General features: G+C 45.3%; 3 protein-coding genes across 3 annotated transcripts; all 3 read left to right on the forward strand.

Moving 5' to 3' along the window:
• The first annotated feature begins 37 nt into the window (after window positions 1–37).
• LOC125991310 (putative protein MSS51 homolog, mitochondrial) lies at window positions 38–3,076 on the forward strand. Its single transcript, XM_049759136.2, has 6 exons — window positions 38–366; window positions 425–574; window positions 1,151–1,275; window positions 1,332–1,898; window positions 2,506–2,599; window positions 2,671–3,076. Exons 1-6 carry the CDS (start codon window positions 209–211, stop codon window positions 2,867–2,869), a joined length of 1,293 nt encoding a protein of 430 aa, XP_049615093.1. The 5' UTR covers window positions 38–208; the 3' UTR covers window positions 2,870–3,076.
• A 231-nt stretch (window positions 3,077–3,307) lies between these two features.
• Window positions 3,308–5,624, forward strand: LOC125991316 (putative protein MSS51 homolog, mitochondrial). Its single transcript, XM_049759147.1, has 6 exons — window positions 3,308–3,461; window positions 3,762–3,908; window positions 3,976–4,100; window positions 4,160–4,723; window positions 4,789–4,882; window positions 4,962–5,624. Exons 1-6 carry the CDS (start codon window positions 3,445–3,447, stop codon window positions 5,164–5,166), a joined length of 1,152 nt encoding a protein of 383 aa, XP_049615104.1. The 5' UTR covers window positions 3,308–3,444; the 3' UTR covers window positions 5,167–5,624.
• Window positions 5,625–5,734: 110 nt separating this feature from the next.
• On the forward strand, window positions 5,735–10,266 carry cog7 (component of oligomeric golgi complex 7). The gene is made up of 17 exons (XM_049759106.1): window positions 5,735–6,179; window positions 6,294–6,442; window positions 6,551–6,667; window positions 6,733–6,901; window positions 6,994–7,076; window positions 7,396–7,518; window positions 7,636–7,834; window positions 7,898–8,025; window positions 8,089–8,243; window positions 8,323–8,439; window positions 8,512–8,577; window positions 8,676–8,862; window positions 8,929–9,069; window positions 9,134–9,217; window positions 9,314–9,428; window positions 9,504–9,647; window positions 9,746–10,266. The coding sequence occupies exons 1-17, from the start codon at window positions 6,014–6,016 to the stop codon at window positions 9,910–9,912; spliced, it is 2,310 nt and encodes a 769-aa protein (XP_049615063.1). The 5' UTR covers window positions 5,735–6,013; the 3' UTR covers window positions 9,913–10,266.
• The last annotated feature ends 210 nt before the right edge of the window (window positions 10,267–10,476 follow it).

The following is a 10,476-nucleotide window of genomic DNA, read 5'->3' on the forward strand; positions in this document are numbered from 1 at the left end:
CCCCGCCCCTCCTTACTTTGTCCTATCCTTTAAAAAAAAAAAGCTCCCTCCCACCTTGCCCACCCTCCCTCCCGTCATCATCTGCACTCCCACTTTAGACCCCCACATGTGATGATGACACCCCGCACGAGGAGCTGTCAATCACCACAATCCTGAACTAAAGAGAAAGCAAGACCTTGGGACGGAATCGAGAGATATTTTTTCAATCATGGCATCCCAAATCCCGGCGCTCCCCCAGTCCTACACGCCAAGCTCCGACAGCGTCTTCTCGGACCAGTCCGGGTTCTACTCCCTGGACTCCAACGTGGCGGGTCTCTCCAAGGTGATCCTAAACAAGCTCAACATGAACGACTACGGACAATACAGGTAGATTTTATCCTCCCCTTTTTTTTTCTGGATTCAATCAATTTTATTGGAATTTTAGGGCTGCCTTGGAAGGTAAAAGCAAAGGAATAGCATTCCGTAACCACAAGGAAATGTTCCAGAAGATGGAGGAGACCTTCAAATTCTGCACCGGCTGCAGCAAACTTCCACAAGATGTCGGAGAAGGCAACACGCTGAAGCGTTGTGTCAAGTAAGTCCAATCTTCAATAAAATTTGCCTTTAAGGGGCGTGGCCTAATGAGTGACATCACAAGCTGAACACTATTTGGCATATTCTTTAACTTTGACACCATGGTGAATCATATTTGGAAGATGCCCAAGTGTAAATATAACTCAGACCTTCTGACTGAATCATCTCCATGGAACTCAGCAGCCCATAAAAGCTCACTTACTGAGATCTCTTGTGTCATAATATACTTTGCGGCCTACTTTTTATGACAATGATAATGCGCTAATCCGACAGCATCAAATTTATTTACAAGATAGATTTGCGCAATATGCATATTGATTGTATTTTTTTTAAAGGATTCTTTTTTTAACGTTTTACCGCGTCGTGATCTTTTTCCCCCGTTGGGAATTTGCCACCTGTTGCTAATTAGTAAAGCTCTCCCAACTGCATTGCTCTTAACACACACACATACACACACACACTATAAATTCTCAGCTGCTCCTGCCTCTCTCCGCGGTCATTATTTCGAGCCGATGTTTAATACTGATTCGCCGACATGCGATGAAACTTCATCGTGAGAACATTTCTGACCTTTCAGATGTTTGAACGTCTACTACTGCTCCAAGGATTGTCAAGTCAAGAACTGGCCTCAGCATAAAAATGTCTGCAAGACGTTACGTCTGGTGGCCATCGACAGGCTGGTGGAGTGGCTGATGTTCACTGGTGAGGCAAGAAACCACTTCATCCAGTCCAAAAAAAAAAGTCCTGCCTCCACACAGGAGACCTTCCCGTTCCGTCCGAGAAGTGGTCCAAGTCAGCTGCAGAGGTGAAGACCTGGCAGGACTGGCTGGCACTGCAGGAGGACCAACTCACGCCACGTCTGGACGCCGTCCTGACTTGTGCCAACATGGCGTCCCTTTGGATGAACGTCAGCAGGCCCAGGCCGGATGACGGCGACCTGCGGGAGTCGGTGTGGCGCCTTCAGAGCGAGTTCCTCTCTCGTGTCCTCACAGTGGGCTCGGCCGTGCGGCGCTACGGGCTGGACCCTCACGCAAAACCGCTTACCATCCACATCGCCGGGGCATCCTTTAACGAGACTATGGGGGCCAGACTGACGGACTACGACGAGCTCAACAACATGTTCCCGGGGCACCTAGGCATTGAGGTGGTCATGGTGGGACCGGAAGTGGTTGCAAGCCCCATCATGAGGCCCCCTCTCACGGCCTTTGGGCCCAGGAAGAGGGTCTACATCAGCGCCTACAAGGGCCTCTACCATCAGTTCTGGGAGGACGTGATCGAGAAGAAGGAAGCAGCCAAACCAGACCTGGTCGTCGGATTTCATCCTGGTAGGTTAACTCGCTATTCAATTAAAAAAATTAAACTGTTTGCCCTTGGCCACATGAGGGCAGTATAACACGGATACGGTTCATAAAATTTCTGTCATTCTTTGCAGAGGATAAAGAATATATCTCAACATAGATGCTATTTAGCTTTAGTATTAAGCTAGCTGAGTTAAACGCATTCATTTGTTCAGCTGCCCGTATTTCGTGCATAGTTTTGACCACTCAATCTCAGCTGACATCCACCAATAACTTAAAACCGTATCGATCAAGGATGTGGGCGTCGAAGCCAGCTCAGGGACAGATAAGCAGGGGTGGATTTAACGTATTTGATTTCCACGGATGGCTCAGAGCCCAGGGACCCGGTTGAAGGGCGAGCTATTCATACGACACGCGGCCGAATAAATCAGCGCCAGGGCTAAAGTGACAACTGGCGGCTAATGTGAGGATGACGGATTATCCGGCAGGTTGAAGACAGATTTTGGCTCTCGTTTGTCAACAGGCGAGTATCAGGAGGTCACTGTGGATTTGCAACTGCTATGCAGGAATCAAGCCTCGCATCTGTCATTATTTTGGTCCTCTTCTTCTTGAGCTAATTAGACATCTCTTGCAGGTTTCCACGCCAACCAGGGTCTGGTGGAGGGTTGGCTCCCCACCCTCCTGCTGCTCCGAGACTACAACATCCCCTCCTACTTCACAGTATACAGGTCAGTCATCTGGAGTAAATTATAATCGTTTGAATTGATAGGACGAATCATTTTCATGTTGGCTCCAACAGCGATATGGAGCTCAAGTACTCACTGCAGATCCTCCTGGAGTTGGAGATGGACATCAGGGAGAGCGGAGCCAATCCGTTTTCATCGCAGAAGCCAGAGCAGGTTCTGGCTTGCCCCAATAAACCTGCAGTGTACTGTAACTCGCACTACATCGCTTTCCAAGGATTGATGCCAAGGGAAGACTTTAACGAGGACAACTAAAGGATTACGCGAATTAGCTTCTTTTCCAGAGATTTTTTTTCTTCTCACATTTTTGCATTATGAATAGTCAAGTGCCTCCACTTGCAATACACATTTTGTTTTTCCAGGCACAGTTTATATTTTCCCATGTTCCTGTATTTAAATGTGGTGTTAATGTTGCAATTTTGCATAATCCTAGTGTTTTTTATTTAACAAATTAAATGAAATTATGACCCATCTCAACAGAAATGAAGTTTATTTGGAGTAATTATGCTCGAAACGACACTGCCCTCTTGCGGTCACAACTTGTAAGTACGCACTCGTCTATTCAAAGACTTCCAAACTTTTAAAATATCCCTCAAAATGAACCATACAATAATGAGCGTGGATATAAATGATTTTATTTGTAATTTGTTGTTTGATATAACCCTTGTGTGACGTCATTTTCCAGCGTATTGGAGCATGTGTAGAGATGAATGTCAAACATTCAGAGGAGATGGATGACAGCAGGTGTTTGAAAGTTCTCCTCCAAGGCGTCGGAAGCGTGCAAGAAGGAAAAGCTTCGTGACCAACTTCACGGAAAAAAAAGCTTCAAAATGACAGAAAGTGCCAGGTATGACTTCATAGACATTCAATTCGATTTTTTAAAATGTCATGTATATAAATAGAAGTCTTGACCAAATGCATTTTCAAGAGTAGACCTGCAAGCTGGCCAGTTTTTTTTTTCCTCTTTAATAATACTTTTTAAATTTTTTGCTGTCTGTATTTCTATCAAATCTGCTGCTCTTCTAACCATATTTTCATTAATTTACCTTTCTGAGTTGTTAAGGCACTGCTTAAATGTCATGTGCTTGAATCTAAAAATAGCTAATGCTAGTGGGTAATAAAAATGGCTAACACATTTTGTATCCAGAATGGCCCCACAGACTGTGAAGTCCATGGCTTTCCATTCCCAAAAGGAGATGTTTGAGAAAATGGAGGAGTCTTTTAAAGTGTGCGCGCAATGTGAGAAGAGCTCAGAACATCTGGCGAACCCTCAAAACCTAAAACGCTGTTCCAGGTAACCAAAAGAAAAAATCGAAAGACTCCATTTTGATTGTTATTCTATGAAGGATGGTTCTTTGCAGATGTTTGAATGTTTATTACTGCTGCAAGGAGTGTCAAAAGGGCGACTGGCTCATTCATAAGAAGTTCTGCTCACAGTTACGTCTGGCTGCCATCGACAGAGTGGTGGAATGGCTTGTGTTCAAAGGTGGGCACGTAAGATGAGTTGTTTGTGACCCATGAATGAATGAATGAATGACCCAACAGGAGATCTTCCCTTCCCAACCGACAATTGGACAAAACCCGAGTCCGAGATAAAGAACTGGGATGACTGGCTCGCCATGCAGGGTGATCTTACTTCTCGCCTCCATCCCATTATGAACGGAGAGAACATGAAAGCCTTATGGGGCGACGCAGGTAGACCTCGACCTGAGGAGGAAGACCTGAAGCAGTCCCTGTGGAGGGTCTGCAGCGAGTTCTTCTCCAGGCCTCTCACCATCGCCTGGGGGATGAGGCTGTTCGGCTTGAACCCTCATTCCAAACCTCTCACCATCCACATGGTGGGAGTCGGCCAGAACGAGACTCTAGGAGCAAACTTGACAGACTATGACGAGCTCAACAAGATGTTCCCCGGACACCAGGGGATAGAAATTGTTATGGTGGGACCGGACCTGATAGAAGGGCCCGTCGTGAGGCCTCCACTCAGAGCCTTTGGACCAAAGCAGAGGGTCTACATCAGTGCCTACAAAGGCCTCTACCATAACTTCTGGGAGGAAATGGTGGAGAAAGAGGAAGCAGCCAAGCCCGACTTGGTGGTTGGGTTTCATCCTGGTGAGAAGTCCTAACTAGCTACTCCCCTCTGTTCACTACCATCAAACAGTTTTTTCTTTTTTCAGGATTTGACGCCAGTCAGGATTTGGAGCAAGGTTGGCTTCCAACACTTCTACTTCTGAGGGATTATGAGATTTCCTCTATGTTCACAGCTCTGAGGTGAGCATTTGTAATGCTAGTCCCCCAAGTTATCTTCATGACATGCGAGGCCCGCTAACACTTCTGGCTTCATCCACAGTGAGGCAGAAATGACCTACTCGCTGCAGATCCTGCTGGAATTGGAGATGCACTTGAAAGGAAGTGGAGCCAACCCCTTTGCTTCACTCAAACCAGAAGTGGTTGGCCCATGTCCCAACAAGCCACCCGTTTACTGGAACTCGCACTACTTTTGTTTTCGAGGTCTACTAGAGACTGCTCAGTTTGAGGAACCAGATGAGGCCTAAGGGCCTCAGCTCCGTCTGTCGTTCCGTACGATTAACTTAAACAAATTGAGTATTATTGATTGTCTTTGTCTGTTGTACAAAAACATGAAATTCTTTAGTTGTAACTAATTCACTGTTTGATTGATTAAATCATTAATTGATTGACAAATAGTTACAAATAATAGACCACCATGATGACCTGCTTTCAAATATATACTAAAAATAATTAATTATATTCCCTAAATTATATTAAATACACCATCTAATATTTTGGTGCAGCGGAGCTTTTTGCATTCGACTGAATAAAAAAATAAAATGGAAAACGTGGAGGACCGAATGAAGACTAGTGTTAGTTTCTAGACGGATTTATTTTATTGTGGCCCCCTGTTAGCGCTGATTCTGTGGTTGGTGACAACTATATTTCAATACGATGTGACGACACAAATAATCAATAAAACTCATAGGTTTTATATGGCAAATGCTGTTCCAAAGCAATTCGATAATTTGTTAAATTTTATAATCGATGTGACACGTCAACAAAGCAAGCACTTGTTTCCTGGGGAAGGTAAACGCTATAGTACACACCGGAAGTAGTTGTCATTATTTACTCTAGATTCGTGCAGCAGTATGAGCGAGCTCTTAAGTGTTTTTTATTTCTGTAATATTTTTTAACGTTTTAAATTAACTCTGGAGGAAGCCGTTGCTTTGTTGGAACTATATTTGGTTGTAATGATAATCTCATTCTCCTGGGCTATTTATTTTATATTCGTGTCGAAACCGCTGTTCGGCAAAAACTAGCTCACCGGCGTTAGCCATGGCTCGATGACATTTAGCACTTTGACGTCGTGAATAAATCCAGAGGCTGCAGATGGATTTCTCAAAGTTCCTGGACGACGACTTTGACGTGAAAGACTGGGTGAATGGCGCCTTTAAAGTGGTGCAGAAGGATGCACCGGGGAAGGCGGATACACACGCTGCGACGCTGGTCATGAAGCTGCAGCTTTTTATCCAGGAAGTAAACAATGCAATTGAGGGTCGGTATAGCAATTTACTTTCTTTCTTGTTGTTGGCGATCAGAAAGTTGTGCAGACGTGCAGACATTGCCTAACAAACATATCTTTAGATGAACCTGCTTTTCTTGTTTGTAGAAAGCAGCAACCAGGCGCTGCAGAACATGCCCAGAGTCCTGCGAGATGTGGACGCATTGAAGCAGGAAGCTACTTTCCTCAAGGAGCAAATGGTTCTGGTCAAAGAAGACATCAAGAAGTTTGAGCAGGACACAGTCCAGTCCATGCAGGTGTGTTTATATACAAAATAGCTACTCTGACTTTCAGTTTAAATACATAAATTAAAGATGTATGTAAGTGTTTTGGGATTATAATTTGTGACAAAAATCTACGTCCAGGTCCTGGTGGAGATCGACCAAGTGAAGAGTCGCATGCAGCTGGCAGCGGAGGCGCTACAGGAGGCTGATAAATGGAGCACACTCAGTGTGGACATAGAGGAGACCTTCAAATCACAGGTATAATAAATCACTAGCATGTGTGTTTTTTTTCCCCCCCAGAGACCATCAACCATGTCTTTCAGGATCTCTTAGCCATCTCATCCAAGCTAACCAGCATGCAGAACAGCCTGGCGATGCTGGTGGACACGCCCGACTACTCTGAAAAGTGTGTCCATCTAGAGGCTCTTAAAAACAGACTGGAGGCTCTGGCCAGCCCTCAAATAGTGGGGGCATTTAATTCCATGTCTGTAGGTAAGCTAATGAAACCATTGTTACCGATTCCAACTTTATTTGATTTTTTTTTTTTTACTTAGCTTTATTGGCCTCTTTGCCTTTCTGTGCAGATCAAGCCAAACTGTTTGTTAAAGTCTTCTCGGAGATCGACAGGATGCCGCAGCTCCTTGCATACTACTATAAGTGTCATAAAGTGAGTAAACAAAGATGTTTTTTTTGTTTAAGCAAAAGCCCCACCGCAATCAGTGGGTGTTTAGCTGTTTTTTGTAATATACTTCTTGACCACAAGAGGGCAGTATAATACATACAACCATATTGGTGTTATTTTTTTCTGCAGAGAAAATTTGTTTTGTTGGATTCTATTATTTAAAGGTTTATAATTAGCAACAATATTGTGCATTTGCAATAAGCTAAGGGACTTGGTTTGTTTTGAACATGGAATTATCTTCTTTTAAATGTTTTTATGTGTGAGTTTTTAGTGTATACAAACAGATGTGCCTTCCCTACTGCAGGGCCAGATCGTGAATATGTGGCAGGATCTCTCTCAGAGCGAGCTGAGCCTGAATCAGCAGTTGTCGGAATTCTATGACACTTTGTTGTCCACTCGGCACGCTCAGCTCCAGTGGTGCAGCCAGGTAATTTTTATTTACTATTCGTAATTGCTATGAAATTGGGAGAATGCTGTTCAGAACCGCTATTTAAAATGGAACTGATTGATTTTTAGTGAGCCATTGCATTGTCATGACCTCCAGGTGTTCAAGAACCCTCACGAGGTGGTGACGGTGCTGCTCATCCAGACTCTGGGCGCCATGGTGCCCTCCATCCCCATGTGCCTAAGCACAGCCATGGATCGGGCAGCTCAGGATGAGCGTCTCGACACCCTGCTGGAGCTCAACCACACCACGCTCACCTTCGGCCGCAACTTGGAAGCCGCCATGACACCACACCTCGGTTTGTACTGAGAAGAAAGAAAACTATGCATGCTAATTGTAATCGCCTCCGCTGTGTTGCTAGGTGAGAACAACCTCCTGAAGGTGACGGAGCTCGTGTGCGCCCTCTACGACCCTTACAAGCCTTACCAGTTGCAGTATGGAGAGCTGGAGGAAAATCATCTCCTCATTCAAATCAGCGCCGTCCCATTGGTGAGATATAATGAAGTTTATCATGAATGCAACTTTTCCTTTCATCATCTTCTCCATCCTCAGGAACACGGGGAGATCATCGATTGCGTGGAGGAGCTGAAGCACTCGGTGGGGAAGATGTTCGGCCTGGCGAGCGGCGCCGTGGACCGCTGTGTGAAACTGACCGACGGGCTCGGCGTGTGCGGCCTCCTCAAGGCTCTTAAAGCGCTTTTCACCAAGTAAATATTCAAAATGTTTTTTGCTTTCCATTTGAAATTTATCCCGCACCCATCGTCAACATTGTGTTTTCTCCCACAGGTACGTGTCCGACTTCTCGACGACACTGCAGTCAATCAGGAAGAAGTGCAAACTGGAGGACACGCCTACTTCTTCTGCTTTCCAGGAGGACTGGACCTCATTCCAGAACTCAGTCAGGTTTGGGATGTTTAGTCAATGCAGTAACGCCACTGATTTCCTACCAAAACTTTCAATATTGTCATTTTGCAGGATTATTGCCACATGTGGCGAGTTATTAAGACAATGCGGCGCCTTTGAACAGCAGTTGTCAAACAAGTAAGTCATGAAAAACTAATTCTCAGTGTAAGATGGCTCCCTCTAGTGGCAAATAAAGAACAGTCCCCAATCCGGTCATGACTCAACCATTCCCATAGGATCATGGGCACGGCAGGCAAGTACCTGTCGGAGTCGTACAGCCCTCGCAGCCTGGCGGGCATCCAGGAAGCCAGTGGTGGCGAGAGGAAGGGCGCCACCAAAAACCCCTGGCAGGACTACAACTACCTCCAGAGGGGCAGCGTGGCTGAGTATAACAGTCTCATGGAGGTGCTCTACTTGTTGAAGGTGCGTCATATTAGATTGCGATGGATGACGTGGAAACTTGTACTAATAATCGAGTTTGTGTTGCAGGAGAAAGGCGCCGGCAACTCCAATCTCCTCGCCGAGCCCAGAGCGGCGCTGACCCGACTCAACCAGCAAGCCCATCAGCTGGCTTTTGACTCGGTCTTTTTGCAAATCAAACACCAGCTGAGCCCCGTCGCCAAGATGGAGGTCGGCTTCACCTGTGCGCCTTTGCATTTATCATTATTTGTTGAAATTGTTTTTTTATGTCCAGAGTCAGGAGTCGGCGGGTTTAGGAGAGAACTTCACCGAGGACCTGCCCACGTTCAGCCTGTCACCACAAGAGTACATCACAAATGTTAGTTTTTTTTTTATTTAGGTTACAGAGGTTCCTCAACCTCATTTTTGATCCATTTCGTGTTGATACACATGTGGCACTGTTCTTCTCTTCTAGATAGGTCAGTACCTGATGTCTCTCCCGCTCCACTTGGAACCTTTTGTGACGCAAGAGGATCCAGCGCTGGAGTTAGCCTTGCACGCTGGGAAGTTGCCTTTTCCTCCAGAGCAAGGTCACTCATCTCCTCCACGTCGTTTTAGTCTCTGAGGTGCGTTTGTTTCACCTGATGACTCGCCGATTCCCCCAGGTGATGACCTTCCCGAATTGGACAACACGGCTGACTATTGGCTCGGCTCCATCGCTCGGGCCACCATGCAGACGTACTGCGAGGCCATTCTACTCATCCCCCGTCTGAGCGCACATTCCACCAAGCAGCTGGCCACGGATATCGGTAAACAAGGCTGTGCAAATAAATGTTGTTTACAAATTATTTACCAATGCCCACAAGGGGGCGCCAAAACGGTCACAAACTATTCCTGTGCTCCTCAGACTACTTGAGCAACGTGATGGATGCACTGGGCCTGCAGCCTTCTCGCACCCTTCAGCAGATCGTCACCCTGTTGAGGGCCAAGCCGGACGACTACAGACAAACCGCCAAACAGTTGCCTCGGCGACTGGTGGCGACCATCGCCGCCCTCCGCTCCATTGATCACTAAAAAAAAACAAAACACTCTTTTTGTTTCACACTTCTGTTTGCAACTACACCGCTCTGTCCACTTTGGTATACCAATGCAGGGTTTGAAATTATTCTACGTTACCTATTTCTGCCTCTCGGCTTTACTTTCATTTTTTGCAATACCACCTTATCAAATCAGGGTACACCTAAGAGCATTTAACATCCATTGCATCAATTTATTAATTATATATTTTGCCAGTTCTATTTTTGGTAATCAACTATTTACTGAGCTTAATATTCTTATCGTTCTTTTTCATTGTCCGCCATTCAAGTAAAATTATATAGCATCTTTTAAAGTATGTAAATGTGTATATAAAACATTTACACAGCATAATTCTTTTGTCTTGGTGAGACGTTTCTATTGTGATGACATTGAGGTATATTACTTAGGATCTTCATTTTTCTTTTGGCGTCAGTGCCAGTATTTAGGCAGATTTTAGGTTTTGGGCCAATCAGATTGCTGCTCTTGTGTTGCCATGGTTACCTAATCCACTCAGCGTCTTCAAAATATACTCATGTAATTTAATCTATGTTAGGAATGGGA

This window comes from Syngnathus scovelli, chromosome 21, assembly GCF_024217435.2.
Source record: "Syngnathus scovelli strain Florida chromosome 21, RoL_Ssco_1.2, whole genome shotgun sequence".
Taxonomy (NCBI): domain Eukaryota; kingdom Metazoa; phylum Chordata; class Actinopteri; order Syngnathiformes; family Syngnathidae; genus Syngnathus; species Syngnathus scovelli.